The 22,099-nt window shown below is 48.1% G+C and overlaps 1 protein-coding gene across 1 annotated transcript in view; it reads right to left on the bottom strand.

Moving 5' to 3' along the window:
- Nucleotides 1-9,725, bottom strand: part of LOC127003917 (uncharacterized protein CG43867-like) — a 49,671-nt gene extending 39,946 nt beyond the window's left edge. Inside the window, exons 1-3 of the mRNA XM_050871020.1 lie at nucleotides 9,715-9,725; nucleotides 4,283-4,541; nucleotides 3,356-3,442 (exon numbers count right to left, since the gene is read on the bottom strand). Of these exons, the coding sequence (XP_050726977.1) occupies nucleotides 3,356-3,442; nucleotides 4,283-4,541; nucleotides 9,715-9,725 (357 nt within the window). The remainder of the gene's footprint in view (nucleotides 1-3,355; nucleotides 3,443-4,282; nucleotides 4,542-9,714) is intronic.
- Between the last annotated feature and the right edge of the window lie 12,374 nt (nucleotides 9,726-22,099).

Raw genomic sequence — 22,099 nt, 5'->3', positions numbered from 1 at the left:
ACCACTATCTCCTCCTCCTCCTCCTCCTCCTCGATTCCTTTTTATCTATTCTTCTTCTTTCCTTACATATTTTTCCTGTTCCTTCTTTCTTTTCGTTTCCTTCTCCTTCATCTCTTCCTCTCTCCTGCTATTTACATCTCTCCCCTCCTCGTACCCCTTTTCCTCCTCCTCCTCACTTCCTTCTTTCTTCTTCTATCTCTCCTTCTTTATCCCTTCTTTCTCACCCTGGGTCTACTTTACATCTACTCCTTCTTCTCCTCCTCCTCCTGGATCGCACGCAGACAGCTCCATCTCCCGTCCCTCTCTCCACTGACAGCCTCGGAGGAACAGGAGAAAGATGGGATGACGGACGCAATGTTTTAATAATACGATCAGGCTGGGAAAGAAGTGTTCACCTCCCTCCCTCTCTCTCTCTCTCTCTCTCTCTCTCTCTCTCTCTCTCTCTCTCGTTTTAGCTTTTTTTCCTCTATTCTTTCTTGTCTTTTCCTCTCCTTTTTTTCTTTCTCGTTTTTTTTTTCGTTTTTTCTTCTCATCTCTATTCCGGTTCTTCACTTTGATCCTCCTTTTATTTCTTTTCTTTTCTCCCTCTTCTTTTCTCTTTCTTATTTCCTTTCTCTTCCTCCTTCTTTCTCTCCTTTCTCCTCGTTCATCTTCTTTTCTTTCCCGGTGTTTTTTTCAGTTTCTCTTATTTTATGTTTTTTTTTTAATTCTTCTCTTCTTTTTCCTTCCTTTACGTTTTCCTATTTTTATCTTCAAGTTTTTCTCTCTTTCCCAGTTCTTGTTTTTTTTCTGTTCCTCCTCGTTCTCTTCTTGCCTAATCTTGGTCCTTGAATTTTTGCGTATATTTTTTTGCGTCACATGTTCAAGAGCGTTGCGTTGCGTTGCGTGGCTTAACTTTCCTTGACTTTGCGTTAATTTGGCTTGTCTTGTCTTGCCTTGGTTTGGTTTGGTGTGGCTTGGCTTGGGTTGGGTTGGTTTGGTTTGGTTTGGTTTGGTTTGGTTTGGGTTGGGTTGGGTTGGGTTGGCTCTGCGTAGAGTGGGTGGCGTGGGAGGCAGCGGGTGTTGGGTTCGCTCAAGGGGTTCAAGGAGGGACGCATCATCCCTTCTAAGCGGCGTGCCGTGGCGTAAGGAGCTTCGTCGCCCGCCCCGCCCCTACCTCCGCCTCCGCCGCCGCCTCCAGCCCTCGCAAACACTCTAGGGATTTCGTCTTTCCCAGGCTGAGGATGCCGCGAGGTGTTAAACGTCTCGCGGTGGCGGCGGTGGCGGCGGTGTCTACTGTGGCGCATCTTGAGGTATATTTTGTTACCCGAAGGTCCATATTACATTTTTCAATCTCAATGCATTTTTCGATCGCCTTTCAATCAGACCTCCCTCTTTGCTTTCTCTTAAACGTCATATTCTTCATTTATAAGCCACGACAGCCACTCCCATGCAACCATATCTTGTGCCCTCCCCGCTGCAGAGTCCCGGCCCGGCAGAACTCCCACCCCTCTCATGAACATTCCCTCGCGACTGTGCGCTGCATGGCTCCCGGCGGATCAACAGTCAGGCGGTGCGGCTCACTCTGCAGCTCATCGCTCATCCCGGGGCGTGACTGCAAGACCTCGGCGGAACAAGGACAGACCAGGACTCCCCACCTCGAAGAGAGAAGCCGTGTTGAAGACCACCACGAATTTGACGCCCTATATATACAGGACACGAGGGTTTTCCGAAGTGCAGGTTGCGTCTATAAGCTTGACGAACACTGTAGTTAGGTTGATGACACTGAGGCTACTCTAGTGATAGAAAGACATGACTCGCTTTACTTGGAGTTGCACCTTTTTCTGGGTAGGCGGTTCACGAATAACAGCGGGAGGCACCAGCTTTTTGTACTACCAAACAGGCTTGCAAACGAGTCGTGAGATAATGCTGAATATATAACAGGTTCACACAGCTTGAAGAACACTGCAGTGGACCACCCTACACCAAACACTGTTGCTCTCCCTACGGATACCAACGGCGCCATCCAGGGTGCTTCGGGAAATACGGAATCGCAGCAAGTTTACATAACTCTGATCTGCTGGCACGAGGCCAGTACCGCCGCCGCCGCCGCCTGGCCGAGCCGAGGCGACGCCAGGCCGAAGCGTGTGCTGCGAAAACAAAAGTAAATATAACCCGCTCACTCATTAAGCTTGTTAGCGAATCTTGAAAATGGCTCAGGTCTGCGATAAGAAAAGTATTAATCCTTGCCAGGCATTTGTGTAACGCCGGCAGCGCTGAGGCAAACACGGGATCGCATTGAGGGAAAAAAAAATCAAATAACGTCTGTTTCGCTTGCTCTGAATGGCACTCGAATACATATGAATATTTAGCCGCTCCCTCGTTAGCCTCATACCTCGAGCGAAGGCAGACTATCGGGGCTGCGGGCCGGGACAGCCGGGCACCGACGGAACCAACAATTAAAGAAACTCACGAAGGAAAAACTAAGGCGAGGACGCAATGCTTTCAACGCAGTGGCGCCTCGTGGGGGGAAAAATGGGAGCGTGAAGCGGGGAACGGGGAAGAGAGGATGGGAGAGAATATGGGGGAGAGGAGAGGAAAGGAGAGAAGAGAAGAGGAGAGGAGTTAAGAGGAGGAGGGAAGGCAGATATGATACACGAAAAAGAAGATGAAGAAAGCAGAAGAAAAGGAAGAGTAGAAAAAAAACAAGACGAAGACAAGTATACAAGGAGATGAAGGAGGAGAAAAAGGCTAATAATTGTAGTAGCAGTAGTAGTAGTAGTAGTAAGAAGAGGGGGAGGAGGAGCAGAAGTAGCAGGAGAAGGAGGTGACAGACAGGAGCGAAAAGAAAGCAGTCACTGGGTCGGCACAGATTACAGCGGCACTCGACACGGCACGGCGGGGAAGGGAAGGGAAGGGACGAGTGTCAATGGATTTATGGCCGCGACTACTGGATAGGAGGAGACCCTTGTGGCTTATCAAGGGCGTGTGATGGCCCCGGGGTGCTGGAGGTACATTAGGCCCACTCCAGGCTGAGGTGGAGGTTTACGAAAGGTGTAATTTTGATCTTTTTTTTCTTCGGTAATAATAATGTCTGTTTTTTTTCAATCTTTCTGCTTCCTCCTCCTTCTCCTCGTTCTCCTTTCCTTCCTCCCTTTCCCACCCCTCTACTTTCCTCCTCTTTTCTACTCTTCTTTGCTTTCCTTTCCTCTTCTCCTTGTCCTTTTCCTCCTCCTCGTTCTTGTCCTCTTCTTCCTCGAATCATTATCCTCTCCTTCTGTCAATACCTTCAGTAATAACAATCTTAATCTATCTTCTTTTTATCTTTCTATTTCCTCCTCCTCCTCCTCCTCCTCCTCCTGGTCGGCCCACTCACCTCCTTGAGCTTGTTGGTGACCCACTCCTTGATCTTCGCCGCCTTGGCCTCCACCTTCTTCGCGTCCTGCAGGCGAAGCTGTCTCTGCTCGGGGAGGAAACAAGAAAAGCGCGTTAGAGAGAGCCAGGACAAACAACACACGCTATAATATACTCTTTATCATCACTATTATCATCATCAGCTATCAGGCTACTGCAAAAAATATAAAAAGGTCTTTCCTAATCCATGTCTTACGCCTCTGATGTTATTTTTTTTTACAGCAAGGGAGGCAGCTCGAGGGCAAACAATAGAAAAACATCAACAAAATAGAAAAAGAAAATAGAAACGATGAAATTAGAGCGAGAGGCCAAAAGAGAGGTCAGTTTCGAGGGGAGAGGTCAATTTCGACTGGAGAGTTGTCTTAATACTCCCCTCGTGAAACTGTTCAAGTCGTAGGCAGGGGAAATACAGACGAAGGAAGGCTGTCACAGAATTTACCAGCGGAAGGGATGAAAGAATGAAGATGCTGGTTAACTCTTGCATAAGTCATAGGCAGGGGGAAATACAGACGAAGGAAGGCTGTCACAGAGTTTACCAGCGGAAGGGATAAAAGAATGAAGATGCTGGTTAACTCTTGCATAAGGGATTTGGATCGTTGGGTGACTGAGACTATGGGCCGTATTAAAAGACATATCGCTCCCTCAGAACACATAATTGAAGAGGCTTTCCTAGGAGGTGTGAGCATTTCCAGGGGTAGTTTTATGACCCTGGTGGTAGTTTGACCCTTCTTCTGTACCCTGAGCCTAAAAAACCCTTATTAGAACCTGATTGATCCCCCCTTTGACCTTTAGAAATGGCTGATGTGGGAAGCGAGTGTCTTGTAATATCAGACTATAACATTCTGGCGCCAAGTGACCCCCGCCAGCCCCCAGTCGAGCCGCCTCATACCTGCTCCTCCACCTGGGTCGAGAGCGTCGTGATGACCGCCTCCTTCTCCACCATCTCCACGTGCAGCACCTCCACGTCCTCCATCTCCTCGCCGCTGCCCGCTCCGTCACCGCCGCCGCCTCCGCCTCCTCCTCCACCTCCACCTCCGCCTCCTCCTCCTCCTCCCTCTCCGCCGCCTGTTCCGCCGCTCCCGCCGCTCCACTCAAGTCGACGCTCCATCACGCGAACCTGCAAGAGGAAAGCCACGATCAGGACACAGCTGGGGGGTAGGGGAAAGGGGGAGGGGAAGCAATCCTGATCACTCAGTCAATCAATCAAGCAATCAAACAATCAGGTAAACAAGCAATCAAGGCCGACGTGTCCCCTTTACTCCTCCTCCTCCTCCTCCTCCTCCTCCTCCTCCTGTTGTTGGTGTGTCTCCTCCTCCATTTCTCCTTTTCTTCTCCTCCTCCTCCTCCTATTACTGCTGATGCTCTTCTTCTTCCTCCTCCTTGTCTTCTTCCTCTCCTCCTCCTCCTCCTCCTCCTCTTCGAAAATAAGGAAATAAGAAAAACAGTTCGCCATTTGCTGTTTACGCTTTTTTCTTATTTTCTTTATTATCTGTTTTCATTTTTCTCATTTATTCACTTTTCTTTTTCATCTTTTTTTTATTCTATTCTATTCTTTGTTTACACTGGACAGGACAGAACAGGACAGGATACGACAACACAGGTAGGTAAATATATATATCTGATCCAGTCCTAAGCATAAGCAGTACGCGATCCTCTTGTTTCAGGGAGTTTATTGATGTCTATTACTGTTATTACGTATATTATTGTTGTTATTGTTGCTGCTAATGCCACTCCACGCCGGACAGAAAAGAACAGGACAGGACAGGACAGAACAGACAGCGTAGGATAGGCGGGTAAACATATCGGATCCAGTCCTAAGCTTAAGTACGTGATCCTCTTGTACCAGGGTGTTTGATTAAAAGGTTTCGAGCCCGGCTAAGCATGCAAGCGCTTTGGAGAGGCGGAGGGAAGGAGGGAGGGAGGGAGGAGGGGGCGACAGTGTGTGTGTGTGTGGGTGTGTGTGTGTGTGTGTGTGTGTGTGTGTGTGTACGGCTGACCCATTAAGAGCTTAGTGTAATCCAGTGTGTGTGTGTGGGGTTGGAGGGAGGAAGGGGGGGGCTGGGGAGGAGGGGGTTACGTGTGTGTGTGTGTGTGTGTGTGTATCCCCCCCTTCGTCACTTATATCAATCTCCTTATTTTACCTCTCTCTCTCTCTCTCTCTCTCTCTCTCTCTCTCTCTCTCTCTCTCTCTCTCTCTCTCTCTCTCTCTCTCTCTCTCTCTCTCTCTCTCTCTCTCTCTCTCTCGTTAATAAGTCGCAGCTCCTGAGACGAGACAAGACGCCACCTGGAGGCCAATGATGGTGCCGCTGCCTGCCTCGCCGCCTGCCACCAACGTGTTATGAACCAGAAGGAAACATGGAAACATGGAAACATGGACTAACAGGCAGCATAAAGCCTGTTGGCTCATTTCTAGGCTGCCTGCGTTCAGTGATTCAATCAATCCGTTTGCCATAGGAGTGGCTTGCAGGGAAGGATTAAAGCACTTGTGTATCTACTCTTGGGAGCGTTCAGTTCACTCCCGATGCAGCAAAGTGGCGATCAATGCGTTTCTTGAAGGAGTTGATGGTCTCTGCGCTAACCACTTCAGCAGGAAGGCTGTTCCAGTGGCGAACAACTCTATTCGAGAAATAACTCCTGCCGATGTCGGTATTGCATCGCCTTGCTTGAATTGTTTTTCCGTTGTTTCTTGTTCTCAGGTTGGTTTGTAGCGTGAAGAGTTTGGAGTGATCAACGTTGCTGAGCTTGTTCAGGTACTTAAAGACTTGTATCATGTCTCCCCGCAGGCGTCTCTTTTCCAACGTGAAGAGGTTGAGTCGCTCGAGTCGCTCTTCATAGGGCTTCGTCCTCAGTGATGGTATCATCTTCGTGGCGCGGCGCTGTACTCTCTTGTGGCATCTATGTATCATCATCTCCTCCTCCTCCTCCTCCTCCTTATTCTTTCTCTTGCTTCCTTCTCTTCCTCCTCCTTCTTTTGCTCTTCAGATTTCCTTCCATCTTCTCTTCTTCCACTTCCTCCTCGTCTCGTCTTCCTCCTCCCTCTCGTTCTCGTCTTTCTCCTCCTCTCCTCCTTCTAATTCCCCTTATTCTCTTCCTCTTCATCCACTTCTTCAGTTCTTCATCCTCCTCTTTGTCTTCCTCTTCCTCCTCCTCCTCTTCGTCGGTTCAAGACTTCACTCACTCGAAACGAAATTCTGGGCAATTCAGGGACGCGCTAAGACTGAGGAGACGCCGCCGCTTCTTCCTCCTTCTCCTCCTCCTTCTCTTCCTTCTTCTCCTCCTCCTCTTCTTCTTTTTCCTCCTCCTCGTCTCGCTGGGTCACCGCCGCGAGGGGTCAGGTTAAGAGCTTATTTCAAGGTCAAAGGACTCGCAAAAATTGCCTTCTTTGTTCCTCTCTCTCTCTCTCTCTCTCTCTCTCTCTCTCTCTCTCTCTCTCTCTCTCTCTCTCTCTCTCTCTCTCTCTCTCTCTCTCTCTCTTTTCTCTTTTCCTTTGATCTTTCTTCTCCTATTTCCTCATTCGCTCATTTCTCCTCCAGTTCATAATTCATTTTTGGTTCTTCTCTTCTCCTTCTTCTCCTCTTCCTCTTCCTCTTCCTCCTTCTTATCTTCCTGTCCTACCGTTCCTCCTGCTTCTCTTTATCATTTTTCAATATATATTCCTTTCTTCTTTTTCGTATTATTATTATTATTATTATTATTATTATTATTATTATTATTATTATTATTACTATTATTAGTGGTAGTGGTAGTAGTAGTGGTAGTAGTAGTAGTAGTGATAGTGGTAGTAGTAGTAGTAGTAGTAGTAGTGGTAGTGGTATTAGTAGTAGTATGGCCTTATTTTACTCTTCCTTCACCACATCATTATATCATCATCATCATCATCATCATCATCATTATCTTTGTCCTCCTCCTCCTCTTCCTCTTCTTATTTACCTCCCCCTCTCCCTCTCCTCCTCCTCTTCGTCCTCATTGTTTCTCCCTCCCTCCCTCCCTTCCTTGCTCTCTCTATTTGGTGTGTGTGTTTGTGCGCGAATCTGTTGACCTGTGTGTGCGTGTGTGTGTGTGTGTGTGTGTGTGTGTGTGTGTGTGTGTGTGTGTGTGTTTGTGTTGCCGTTGACGGGTTTATGCGGAAGCTGCTCTTGACGTGTTTAAGCAGACCAAGCGAGGCGGACAACATGCAGGAGGAGGAGGAGGAAGAGGAGGAGCAGGAGAAAGAGGTGGTTGAGCTGCACGCCGACTACCCTGGGCGATATTCTAACCCAGGCCCACGGATCCGTAGCTAGGCACGCTAACCACTGCTTCACGGAGACGGGAAGATATGGACAAATGCGGACTGGGTGAGGATGAGGGTGAGGATGCAGGTGATGTGATGAAGGAGGTGAGGGGGCTGTAGGAGGTGTCAATCACGCACACACTTCAGAAATATGCTACCGGGGTTTGTACATGCTGGGTGGAGGAGGGTGGAGGCAGGGGGCGGGAGGTGGAGGAGAGGGGATGCTGGGGTCTGGGTGGGAAGTAGAAGAGAGTGGAGGCAGGGGGAGGTGGAAGAGAGTGGATGCGGGACGGGGTTGGCGGGGCGGTGGAAGTGTGGAGGTGGGGGGCGATGGGAACGGGGGGGCGAGGGGGCGGAAGATAGTGGAGGAAGGGGGAGGATGGGGTCTGGGCGGGAAGTGGAAGAGAGTGGAGGCAGGGGGAGGTGGAAGAAAGTGGATGCGGGATGGGGTGGGCGGGGCGGTGGAAGTGTGGAGGTGGGGGGCGATGGGAACAGGGCGAGGGGTGGAAGATAGTGGAGGAAGGGGGCGATGGGGGGCGGGGCGGAGCAGCTTGGCAATAGACAGACAGACAGCGTGTGGCGGGTGTGTGGCGGTGGTGGTGGGTGCAATTCGCGGACAAAGGCAGACCATTAAGGAACAGTAATTTAACTTCGTAATGAAACTCCTAATTTCACACGACGCGCTTCCTGCCGCCTCGAAACAAAGAAACAAACGGATGGGGTTCCCGCCGCCTCACGCAAGTTGGCCGGGCGAGGCGCGGAAACCATCTCTTGCAGCGGGGCGTGGAGGGAAGAATCACGGCGCGGGATGGCAGATTAAAGATGGCAGATTAAAGTAACGAGTGACGACGAAAACCACGAACCGGGATGACGATGACGATGAAGATGATGAAGGAAGAGTCAAAATCCTTCTCCTGCAGCGGGGCGTGGAGGGATGAATCACGGCGCGGGATGACCGATTACAGTAACGAGTGACGACGAAAACCACGAACCGGGATGACGATGACGATGAAGATGATGAAGGAAGAGTCAAAATCCTTCTCCTGCAGCGGGGCGTGGAGGGATGGCCAATTAAAGTGACGAGTGACGAGGACAACCACGAATCAGGATGACGATGACGATGGGGATGACTTAGTGACGTAGACGAGACATGAGACTAGAACCATTTCCTGCAGCGTGGCGCATCAACAGCAGCAGCATGAGCAGAAGTAGGAACAGACGCGAAAAGGTGAAGCAGGAGACGAAGACAGGAGTGAATAGAGACACTCGAGAGATATTTTAGTGGATGAAAACAACAAACAGCAAAGAGAGAACAAGAGGCAGTAGTAATATCAGCACCAACAACAGCAGCAGCATAAACGGGTGAGAGAGAGAGCAAGAACAGGAGGAGGATGAAGAAGCAGACGAAGACGAGAGTGATGCTGAAGTAGATGAAATAAAGCGACAAACAGCAAAGGGGAACCAGGGACAGCAGTAATACCACCATCATCAGTTTAAGCAGGAGAAAGAGCAGAAGCAGGAGGAGGAGGAGGATGAAGAAGAAGACGAAGACGAGAGTGATGCTGAAGTAGATGAAAACAGAAAAAAATAATAAAAAAATAAATAAAAATGCCCGGACTCAGTCGTGACATCCTCCTCCTCATCCACAGGAGAAAGAGAGACAGCAGGAGCAGAAGCAGAAGCAGGAAAAGGCTCAAGATGAAGGAGGGGACGAAGACAAGAGCAAGCAAACCCTTCCAACGATGGCTACCTGCTGGAGTGGATTTTAGAGAGGGAAAGAGAGGGAGAGAGAGTTCCATCCTCCGCGGGGCGAGTAAGGGGGTGAAGCGAGGGGGGGGGTTGAGGGGGGCTGCGAGGACCGAGGACCCCCGCCCGAGGACACTCCAGGAGACGCAATTACAGCAGTTGTCAAATACACATTTTCTGCAGTATTTTTGGGGTCCCGGCAATCTCCCGGATCCTTCCACTCGACTGGCGGCCTTTCGGAGTCCAGCAAAGTCCGCCCTTTCACCGATCTTAAAACCAACTTAGGTCATTGGTCTTAAACGCACCTGGTTCCCATCACGACTGTTATCCAAGGCCACAGAGAAGATTAACCGATTCCACTTGACTAATGGCCCTATGGAGTCCTGCCAAGTCCGTCCTTTCACTGATCTTCAAACTAACTTAGACCCATCTCTTAGGTCCATCTCTGGTTCCCATTACGACTATTCTCCAAGGCCACAGGGAAGATTAACCAATTCCACTTGACTAATGGCCCTCTGGAGTCCTGCTAAGTCCACCCTTTCACCGATCTTAAAACTAACTTAGGTTCATGTTCTTCAATGCTTCGGGCTCCTATAACTATTCTCCACAATGACTAGCATCACAAAACAGTCCATGAACATCCCAGCAACTTCTACGAGGCGCCGCCAATACATTTAAGAATATAGGTCAAGTCTAACATCAATTGGCCGGGACTAACTGACTGAGACCTCAAAGCGCGCAAAACACAAAATCCTTTTCATTCCCCGGCGCCAAATGACTCCGGAAACACAGCATAACCATTTTTCATTCCAAGTCGACGTTTCCTCTTCTGCGGGGCTTGTGGACGTCGGGGAGGTTTGCATGCCTGCCTTTGGAGCGGCGAAGTAGCCTCAAGTTCTGATTGGCTGAGATTGGGTTGCTGTGTGGGTTAGGATTGGTTGGCTGAGTGGGATTGGTGGGTCGTGGATTGCTGGCTGGCTCTCGTTCGCTGATTGGTTGTTGGTCCCTGAAGGCGTTAGGTACTGGGGAAAGGGAGTGAAGGGAAGGGAAGGGAAGAGATGGGAAGGGAAGGGAAGGGAAGTGAAGTGAAGGGAAGGGAAAGGACGGGGAATGAAGGGAAGGGACGGGAATGAAATGAAATGGAGAGGGGAGAGAAGGGAAAGGAAGGTAAGGGGAGGGAAGCCACTACGAAACCCTTATCGAACTATCCCGAGGCTCATGAAACTACCCATGGCAACACTAACACTGCCTCTACGAAAGCCTTATTAAATTATCCCTTGGCTCATACAACAACCCATGGCAATACTAACACAGCCTCTACGAAAGCCTCATCAAACTATCCCTTCTTCTTTTTCTTTTTCTTCTTCATACTCGACCTCCTCCTCCTCTCTTACAACTACCCATGGCGATACTAACACACACAGCCTCTAAGAAAGCATTGCGTGGGAGGGCGGTGCACGGACAGCCGGCCGGGGTTAGCGTCGTCCAGGGCTCGGCGGCTCCTGAGGTGACCCGGGCAGAGGTTGGCCAGCGACGCTAATCTGAAGTTATGTCCGTGGGTGCAGTAAACGAATGGCGTGGGAGAGGGAGGCTGGGGAAGGAGGAGAGGGGGTAGAAGGGGAGTAAAGTGGGGAGGGATAGGTACGGGGGAGGGGGGAGATGGAGGAGAGTTGAGGAGAGGAAAACTAGGTCAGAGGAAGAAGGTAGTGGAGAATAAAGAGGGGAAAGAGAGGGGAAACAGGTAGAAGGGAAAGAGAAGGAATGAGGAAGGGAGAGGAGGAAGAGAAGGGGAGATGGAGGAGAGTTGAGAAGAGGAAAACTAGGTCAGCGGAGGAAAGAGAGAAGGAAAATAAAGGGAAATGGATAGAAGGGAAAGAGGAGGTGAGACGAAATGGTAAATAGGGGAGAGAGAGAGGGAAGAGAGAGGGAAGAGAGAGGAGGATTGAGGAGAGGAAAACTAGGTCAGAGAAGGGTAGAGAGAGGGAAAATGAAGGAAAATAGGGAAAAGGGAAAGAGGAGGATAGGAGGAAAGCAGAAGAGAAATGAAAATGAGGAAAGAAGGGGAGGAAGAGAAGGGGGAAATGGAGGATTGAGGAGAGGAAAACTGGGTCAGAGAAAGGTAGAGAGAGGGAAAATGAAGGAAAATAGGGAAAAGGGAAAGAGGAGGATAGGAGGAAAGCAGAAGAGAAATGAAAATGAGGAAGGGAGGGGAGGAAGAGAAGGGGGAAATGAAGGATTGATTGAAGAGAGGAAAACTAGGTCAGATGGTTGGCGTAGAGGGTGAAGAGGGGAAAGAGAAGGGAAATATGTAGGAGGGAACGAAGGGAAGGGGAAGAGAAGGAAGGGGAAAGACTATATACTGGATCATAACCTCTCGTTCCCTCCCTTCTCTTCCCTTCCCTTCCTTTCCTTTGCCCTGCCCGTTCTCCTCCTCTCCCCTCCCTGCTCTTCCTGTCTTTTTAATTCATTTCATTCCTTTTCCTTTCCTTTCCTTTTCTTTCCATTCCTTGTTCTTCCCTTTCCAATCTTTTTCTCGCCTACTCTCATGTCCCTTCCCTTTCCATCTCTTCCCTTCCTTGGCCTTCCCTCTTCTAACCCATCTCTTTTTTCTCCTTTCCTTCCCTTCTAATTCTTTTTCCTTCCCTTCCCTTTCCTATCTTCCTTCCTTTACCGTCCCTTAACCTTACAATCAGGACACAAGGAGCATTGAAAACTCTCTCAGGGGAGGACGCGGTCAAAGGGGCGGCCCACAGAGGTATTTAAAAGACCCTTACTAATGTTTACAAGCTTGGCGATGCAAAGAAATATAATGAGTCACTAATCATCTTATTTTGTATTCGATTTTGCATTGCTAGATTGAATTACTGCTCTTTATCCTCCTCCTCCTCTTCCTCCTCTTCTTCTTCTCCTTCTCCTACTTCTCTGACGATGATGAGAGAAAAAAAAATAAATGACAGTCGCTAATTCTCGCATTTTGCATCTGCTTAGAAATTCGCATTGCCTGATTGGATTATAAATTGGTCCTCCTCCTCCTCCTCTTCCTCCTCCTCTTCTTCTTCTTCTTCTTTTGTTTTTGTTCTTTTTCTGCTTCTTCCTTTCTTCTTTTTCTTTTCCTCCTTTCCTTCTCGTCCTTCCTTTTCTTTTCCTTTCTTCTTCTTCTTCTCTTTCTCCTATTTCCTTTTCTTTTTCTTTTCCTTCTTCTTCTTTTCCTTCTCCCAATTCCTTTTCTTCTTCTTCTTCTTCTTCCTCCTCCTCCTCCTCCTCCTCCTCCTCCTCCTCCTCCTCTCGTAAGGGTCGGAACATTGGGGTATAACTTCAAGGCATAAGCTCTCCGCGTGCATATATTAAGCACTGAGCCATTTATTTATTCATTATTCACTACATGGCTTCGTTAATCCAGGAGGAGGAGGAGGAGGAGGAGGAGGAGGAGGAGGAGGAGGAGTCAGGAAGGGGTAGGTGGTGGTGGTGCTCTCTCTCTCTCTCTCTCTCTCTCTCTCTCTCTCTCTCTCTCTCTCTCTCTCTCTCTCTCTCTCTCTCTCTCTCTCTCTCTCTCTCTCTCTCTCTCTTTCCTTTAATTCCTTTCCTTCTTCCTTTTCCTCTTCCCTTTCAACCTCGTAATCTCATCTGCTGCCCCCCCCCCCCCCCTCTCTCTCTCTCTCGGGCTAAACAGGTAAATCTGGTAATTGTAATGTGAGTTCTGATCCTTTTCATCCGCCCTATTCATTGCGCTCAGGTTATCGCGTCCTCCGGCAAGGTTCGAGGGCAGAAAAAATACCTTGTAAATAAATAATACGTGAAAAATTGTTATGCGTTTTCCGGGCAGAGATTTTTTCCCTCTGTCTCTCTCTTTCTCTGTGTGTCTGTCTGTCTCTGTCTATCTATCTATCTATCTATCTTTTCCCTATCCTTTATTTTCCTTTCCTTCCCTTTTTTTCCATTCCTTTCCTTTCCTTCTTTTCCTTCTCTTCTCTCCTCTCTCTCTCTCTCTTCTTCTCTGTTCTCTTTCCTTTTCTCTTTTTCTTTTCTTTTCTTTCCATCCCTTCCCTACCATTACCTTACCTCCCCTCCGCCTCTCTCTCTCTCTCTCTCTCTCTCTCTCTCTCTCTCTCTCTCTCTCTCTCTCTCTCTCTCTCTCTCTCTCTCTCTCTCTCTCTCTCTCTCCCCCCCCCGGTATTTATAATTATCATCATGGCGGGTGAAAAAAAGCAACCCGTATTCATGAGTGTTTTTTGTGGCGTTATTTTTTGAGGTCGAATAAATAATAATAATATGAGCATGAAAGGAACGTCAGAACCACACACACACACACACACACACACACACACACACACACACACACACACACACACACACACAGCGGCAGAGGCAGGGGAGTCAGATTTTCAGGATATGAATATTGATGCTGATCAGTGAATCTCTCTCTCTCTCTCTCTCTCTCTCTCTCTCTCTCTCTCTCTCTCTCTCTCTCTCTCTCTCTCTCTCTCTCTCTCTCTCTCTCTCTCTCTCTAACCTCTCTTTACTCCTCCAATTCCTTTCCATCTCTTCCTTTATACTCTACCCTTTCGTCCTCGTCTCTCTCTCTCTCTCTCTCTCTCTCTCTCTCTCTCTCTCTCTCTCTCTCTCTCTCTCTCTCTCTCTCTCTCTCTCTCTCTCTCTCTCTCTATGCAGTTTTTATTTTCTGGTTACCTATTTGTCATACTTTCTCCTTATTCTTTACTACTACTACTACTACTACTACTACCAGACAAAGCTACATACAACTTATATTAAACCGTGAAAGTGACTCTATAACCTCTCAAGTAACAGCGAGAACCTCAAGAAACAATGGGAGGGAAGGGGAAGAAAACACATCGCTATTGGGAGTCACTTCGTCTCAGGAGGAAAGGAAAGAAAAATCCCTCTCATGCAGTCTTGGTATTGAATTCTCGAGTGAGCTTCCATTTGTTACTCCGGGTGTCTGTTGGGGGGCATTCGGGGTCGCCTGTATATGTTTTACCTTTGAAGGGAGGCTACGCGGGGTATACAGGCACACTCAAAGGAGGTCAACACCGGTCAAAAGAGAGGTTAAGGTCGGGCGGAGGTCTGTGTCTAGGTCTTAAGGTGTTGGTCTGAGTCTGAGTCTGTTCCCGGCGCATGAGAAACAAAAGACTGTCGATTAGGAAATTTTACTTCAATAGCTCTTCCGGTTAGCAGATTAGAGAGAGAGAGAGAGAGAGAGAGAGTTATATAGACAGATAGATAGACAGACAGATTGATAGGCAGATAGATATATAGACAGGTAGATAGATATAGAGAGAGGAGCGATAGGGATAGAGAGAGGCCGATTAAGGGACACGATTTCTCAGGTCTTGCACGGGTATTTGGGCGAGTCTTAATAATGGTAATACTAGCAATCAACTCGACATCATTTCTTCTTACGAGCATTTCAACAAACACGAGAGAAGGTGGGATGTCTATTTCCTTTTCATTTCCTTCATTCATATATCACATTTAGGTACTCCTCCTCCTCCTCCTCCTCCTCCTCCTCCTCCTCCTCCTCCTCCTTCTTCTTCCTCCTCCTGCATTCCTTTCCTCTTCTTCCCTCTCCTCTCCTCTCCTTTCTTGTCGTGTCTTTTTATTATTTACATTCCTTTCCTCGTCTTTTCCATTCCAATCGTTCTTGCTGTCCTCCTCTTCCTCCTCCTCCTCCTCCTCTTTCTAGATTCCTTGCCTTCCTTTCTATTTCTTCATGTTCATCCTTTCTCCTCTCATACCTCATTTATTTTTATCATTGCTCTACTTTTTATTCTTTTCTCCTCCTTTTCCTTCTCCTCTTCTATCTGAGTTTCCTTTTTTCCTTCCCTTACCTTCATTCCCTGTTCTCCCTCTTTTCCCTCCTCCCTTTCCTTCGCTTTTATCTGAGTTTCCTTTTTTTCTTCCCTTACCTTCAATTCCCTTAACCGTCTCCTCCCTTTCCTTGTTATTCACCCCGTTCTCCCTCTTCTCCCTCCTTCATTTGCGCCCTCCTACCTCTCCTCATACTTATCGCCATCCTTCCTCCTCCTCCTCCTTATCCTTCTAGTCCTACACGGAAATGCGAGGAGGCAGGAGCCGGGACCCAGGCCACAATACGGGCTTCCAAGAACACGTCGGTTTTTGTGCTTTCCCTCAACCCTCGGCAAATATGTGAATGGCCCGAGAGCAATTTTAGCGCGGCGAACTAAACAGAGGAAGGAAGGAAGGAAGGAAGGAAGGAAGGAAGGAAGGACCCACCAACCCACCGACTGACTGACTGACTGATTGACTGACTGACTGACTGATTGACTGACTGATTGACTGACTGACTGACTGGCTGACTGACTGACTGACTGACTGACTGATTGACTGACTGACTGACTGACTCGTGGAATAACCGAAGCATAGGACGAGGGTGAGGCTGGCATGCTAGACTCGTTCCCCCTTCTCTTTCTCTCTCCCTCCTTCTTCTCTCCCTTCTCCAGTCATCTAGTAAGGAAGGAAGGAAGGAAAAGAGTGTGTGTGTGTGTGTGTGTGTGTGTGTGTGTGTGTGTGTGTGTGTGTGTGTGTGTGTGTGTGTGTGTGTGTGTGTGTGTGTGTGTGTGTGTGTGTGTGTGTGTGTGTGTGTGTGTGTTTAAGGTATTTCAATTATGATAAAATAGTCTAAAGTGATCGATTACAAATACAAAGACATAATTAATCAACTCTCTCTCTCTCTCTCTCTCTCTCTCTCTCTCTCTCTCTCTCTCTCTCTCTCTCGCGCAAACATGAGTGTGTGTGTGTGTGTGTGTGTGTGTGTGTGTGTGTGTGTGTGTGTGTGTGTGTGTGTGTGTGTGTGTGTGTGTGTACGTAGCAAACCCGGCAGAGCAAACCTTCGATAGTGAGTCCCGGGCAAACTGTGTGCCTTTCCAGACTCAATATTGCGGCAAAGGTCACGGAGTTGAGCACTGGGGGCACGCGTAGCTCTAGCGTGGGCTCCCCCCTTAAGAAAAAAGAAGTATCCGCTGCTATCTTCTCCCTTTCCCTTTTCCTCCCTTCTCTCCCTTCTGCAGCGAACCAGTAAGGGAGTATGTTTGTGTGTTAGTCTTTTTGTGCACTGACTGAATGGATGAATAGATTTAAAAGTGCGTATATATAAAAAAAGGAAAGGATATGCACTAGTCTTTAACTATGAGAAGAGTTCGCTTGTGCTATTTGATTCTTTCTTTCAAACGTTTATTGTCTGTTTTTCTGCTTGTCTGTCTGTTTGTATGTCTCTGTCTGTCTGTCTGTATCTACGTATCACTATCTATCTATCTATCTACTAACTTATGTATATATGTATCATTCTACCTACCTATTCCTACCTCCAAACTTATATTTCTACTGACATACTATCTTCGTACCTACCTACCTCCCTACCCATCAATATGAAAATCTGGGGAAGAGCTTTTTCCGAAACAACAACACGAGTGGGTTTCAAAAACAGATTGAAGAGCACTGCTACAAATAACTCCATCTCTATCCCCCTCCCTCCCTTCCTCCTTCCCTCCCTCCCCCGCGGACAAGTGTAGGCGGCCATCACACAGGGCGAGCGAGCGAGCGGACGGACGGCAGGTGTTTCAGGCACGGGCACAACACACAAACCTAATCGTACCAATCGGACTGTGCGATCACGTCATTCCGCGAGAAATCGGGCGACGCCGCGTGACTAAAGAGGCGAGGGTTATGTGATGAGCCCGAGCGGCGTGGTTGGCGAGGCTGGTTATTGAATCGGGCGGCGCTGCATGACTGACGAGGCGGCGGCGACGGCGATGATGCGATAGCCGGCAGAGCCCCGTCAAGTCGAGCCGCCCCGTGACGCTTCCACCTCTCACAGCAACCGTTTCTCAAGGCCGAAGAGGAGATTAATCGAGGTCTAATGCGTGTTTTCTTACATTCACGTGACAGAAGTAGGATCAAACTTCCACCAGGGTCATAAAACTACCCATGGAAATGCCTACAGCTCTACGAAAGCCTTGTCAACTGTGTGTGTGTGTGTGTGTGTGTGTGTGTGTGCTTGGGCGACGAGATCTATCCATCTATCTATAAATGTGTCTATCAATCAATCAGTTCATGTTCCGAATACACTCAACGTCTATTTACATCTCTCTCTCTCTCTCTCTCTCTCTCTCTCTCTCTCTCTCTCTCTCTCTCTCTCTTCATCTATCTATCTACATATTTAGCTTATTAATCTCAGGACGAATTTCCGCGGCGGGCGAGCCTATCACCGCGTCCCATTCTTTCATTCCGCGCTATCAAAATATCGCCCAATCTGCGTAGGATTCCCAAAGCGAAATATATATATATGTTGGTATTTACACGCAAAAAATATTCACTTCATCTCACAATAAAATAAAAGTCGTAACTCCGATATCACGGCCAGATTTGCATAGCGTTTCGGCCGCCGCGGGTGAATGATTTTCCGAGCGGGGGAGTGCCGGGCGGTGCTACGTGTTTCCCGCGGCGGGGACGGAGGCGGGCAGCAGGACACAGGGTCGTATTCTTAAACATTATGGCTTCCAGGCACATGAATTTGACAAGGCTTTCGTAGGAGTTTGGGGCATTTCCAGGGGTAGTTTTATGACCTGGATGGTAGTTTGGCCCTTCTTCTCTACCGCGAACCTAAAGCAACATTCATTAGAACCCGATTACTCTCCTTTTTGGCCTTTGGAAATAGTTGTTGTGAGTCAAAAGCGTCTAAGAATACGAGTCTTACACCCCTCACATCGTCTATTTCCAAAGCCCAAAAAGATCAGTCGGGTTCTAATGAGCGGTAGGGTCAAACTACCTACAGGGTCATAAAACTACCCCTGGAAATGCCCCCAATAACCCTTGTCAAATATGTGTGTATATATCATTATCACTACCACCACCATCACCATCAATACTGTCATAACAACAACATCAATATACTCTCCTCCTCCTCCTCCTCCATCATCCCTGGCCGCCGAGTTTTCACTTTTCGCTAACAATATCTAGCCGCTGCGTCTGGTCCCATCTCGCGGCGGCAACGGCTCGCAATCGGATTTCGCGTCTTGCACCGGCCTCCCCGACCCTCCTGTCCCCATCCTTGGTAACTCCCCCTCCCATTTCCTCCTCGTTCCCCCCTTTCCTTTCCTCTTGTCCCCCCCCTCCTCTCTCCTCTCCTCATCCCTCCCTTCCCCCACTCTTGGTTCCTCTCCTCCTTCCCTTCCTCGCGTCCCTGGCCTTTCTCCGCTTCCGTCTTGAGATTGGTTGTCGAACACTTGTTTGTTAACCCTCATGAGATATCCTGCCGGGGACGATTTTTGTCTGTGAGTGTCGTCTCTGTTTGTTTGTCTGTGTCTGTCTGTTTGTGTCTTTTGAGTCTGTTTGTGTCATGTCTGTCTTTTTATGTCTTATGTCTGTCTTTTTGTGTCTTATGTCTGTCTGTTTGTGTCTTTATGTGTGTCTGCATGTTAGTCTGCGCGTATGTCTATCTATATATCAATGCATCTTACACCCACACTCTCTCTCTCTCTCTCTCTCTCTCTCTCTCTCTCTCTCTCTCTCTCTCTCTCTCTCTCTCTCTCTCTCTCTCTCTCTCTCTCTCTCTCTCTCTCTCTCTCTCTCTCAAACACTTCAACATCTATCACGTCTCCGCCTTGTCCCTTTGCATGTCAAGTCCAGCATCGTCTACGTCACCTGTTTTACCCGTGAGTTATTAACCTGACATTCCCGCTCGCAACATAAATAATAAAGCAATCAACTGGGATGGATGATGAGGAAGAGACAGATATTTCGCTGGAGAAAGACAAGCATTGATTACAACCTTTAAAGGACGAGAGTACATTAAGAGCCGACTTGAAGGTTGCGCTGATGGACTGCACGAGACGAACAAAGGGATGATGTAGCGAGACAAATAATACAGTAAATAAATGGAGAATAACAACAATATTATACCGTAGAGTGGACAGCAAATAACCGTAACCTGTAGATTGACTTTTTTACAGCGAGGGAGACATAAATAAGATAAATGGCCCACTGTACACTGCTCCAAAATCTCGTCTTTAATTGCTTCCTTTTACCTCGTTTTCTTCGTTGTCTTGCTGTTTACGAGGTTGAGCGTCCGTCATTATTGGAACTGTTACGCTCGCTGTTTATATATCGCCTATCCTGTCCTGTCCTCTGCTAGATTGGATTGAAACAGTAACTCCGGGTACTTCATCGTTTTTCACCTTGTTTTCTTCGCTGTCTTGCTGTCTTTAAACACAATACTAAATAATATCAACGACTGGCGGACAACCTCTCGCAAATCCGGCAAATGATCGGAGTCCACAAAGCGATGGACAGCCTGGAAGAGCTCCGACCTCCCGCTCTTGTTAGCTAATCTTGATGCAGCGAGTGTGTGTGTGTGTGTGTGTGTGTGTGTGTGTGTGTGTGTGTGTGTGTGTGTGTGTATTGAAAGCCGATTTACATTACGCATTCGTTTTTTCTCTCTCTCGATACTACTACTACTACTACTACTACTACTACTACTACTACTTCTACTACTACGACTACTACTACTACGACAACTACTACTACGACTACTACTTCTACTACTACTACTATACCAACCTACCTACAAAAAGACTTACATAACCTACCAAACTAACTATTTACCTGTCTGTCTGTCTGTCTATCTCTCTATCTATCTGTCTGTCGGGGATATATACAACATCCCGCGGCTGATATCAAGTCATTAGCGCTAATCTTGTTTTTGGCGCCATGCAGGAAAAATAATGAAATAACGCTGACGCTCATTACATCAAAATTCAATCGTTTGTGTCGTGATCGCGGTGGTGGTGGTGGTGGTGGTGGTAGTGGTGGTGGTGGTGGTAGTGGTGGTGGTGGTGGTGGTGGTGGTTGCGTGAATAGAATAATAATGCCTAACAGTTCCTCGCTTCCTCTCTCTCTCTCTCTCTCTCTCTCTCTCTCTCTCTCTCTCTCTCTGCATGAACACACTAACACACAGCAGGTAACAGTTTGCGCTTTCTCTCTCTCTCTCTCTCTCTCTCTCTCTCTCTCTCTCTCTCTCTTATCGCCAAGCGCTTTACACATAACCATAAAGCGGGTCACGTTGCAAATCTCTCTCTCTCTCTCTCTCTCGCTCTCTCTCTCTCTCTCTCTCTCTCTCTCGGCAATACTGTTCATGGCTCCGATTATATTTGCCTTCGCGTCGTTCAAGAGCGTAATTACTTGCATTCATTACCTCTCCTCCACTTAGTACACCATTGCCTGCCTCTAACACCCTCCCGCGCCCCGCTTGGCCATGACGATCCCCGCACGTGGTGGTGATAGAGGCATTTGGCTATACAGGAACAGAGGTGGTTGAGGCCCCTATTCTTTCACGTCTCGGCCTCCCATTACGTATATTGTTCCAAGGCCACAGAGAAGATTAACCGGGTTTTCATGCCTCTAACACCCTCCCGCGCCCCGCTTGGCCATGACGATATCTGCGCGTGGTGGTGGTAGAGGCATTTGGCTATACAGGAACAGAGGTGGTTGAGGCCCCTATTCCTTCACGTCTCAGCCTCCCATTACGTCTATTTTCCAAGGCCAAGGAGAAGATTATGATTATATAGATGGGTGATTTTCCCGTTAAAGAGGCAGAAGTCGGGTATAACTATCACTAGGGCCACGAAATAGTCCCTTGAATATCCCAGCAGCTTCATGGAGTCTTTTTCAAACAGGTAAACTGAGGCTCCGATGCGTTTGTGAATAAGGGCTTGAGGTCCTTGACTATACAGGAGGTAAGGCGCTGATAGAAGCAATAGACTATACAGGGACGTCGCTGCTGGTAGAGGTATTTGGCTATTTAAGAACGTAGTTGGCTGAGGTACTTGACTATTGGCTACAGGAGGAACAGAGGTGTTAGAAGCATTTTGGCAATATAGGAACAGAAATTAGTTGAGATATTTCACTACACAGGAGGAAAAGGCGCTGGAAGAAGCATTTGAATATTACAGAAACGTCGCTGGTAGAGGCATTTGGTTATACATCAAGAGAAGAGGTTAGAGTACTTTGCTATACAGGAGGTACAGCACTAGAAGCATTTAACTATCCCAAAACATCGCTGGGAGAGGCATTTGGTTATACAGCAAGAGAAGAGGTTAGAGTACTTTGCTATACAGGAGGTACAGCACTAGAAGCATTTAACTATCCCAAAACATCGCTGGGAGAGGCATTTGGCTATAGAGGATCACTGCTAGAAGAGGCATTTGGCTATACAGGAACACTGCTAGAAGAGGCATTTGGCTATACAGGAACACTGCTAGAAGAGGCATTTGGCTATACAGGAACACTGCTAGAAGAGGCATTTGGCTATACAGGCACAAAGACCCACACACACCAAGCGACCTCAGCGAATCATATAAAACCCAGCAAACCCGCGCAAATGAAGGCGGAAAGGTACCAAGGCGTGCACGTGGGACTCCTTCAGCTGCGGCTTTGTGTAGTTTGGCATTGAATTGACGAGGAGAGGCGGCGGGAGGGAGGGTGGAAGGCGAAGGAGTGGGTGTGGTAGGTGTGGTGAGTGGGTTGAGAGGCTGTGGTAGGGTGGGTAGTGGAGTATTGCGGTGGAAAGTGGTGAAATAATGATGTGGAGTGGTGAGGCAAGGGAGAGTGATGTAAAGAGGGTGGAGGGAGGGAGTGCTTGTGGTGGAACGGCTGCAA

Source organism: Eriocheir sinensis, chromosome 26 (assembly GCF_024679095.1).
Source record: "Eriocheir sinensis breed Jianghai 21 chromosome 26, ASM2467909v1, whole genome shotgun sequence".
Lineage (NCBI taxonomy): Eukaryota > Metazoa > Arthropoda > Malacostraca > Decapoda > Varunidae > Eriocheir > Eriocheir sinensis.
This window is presented reverse-complemented; position numbering and strand designations above follow the sequence as displayed.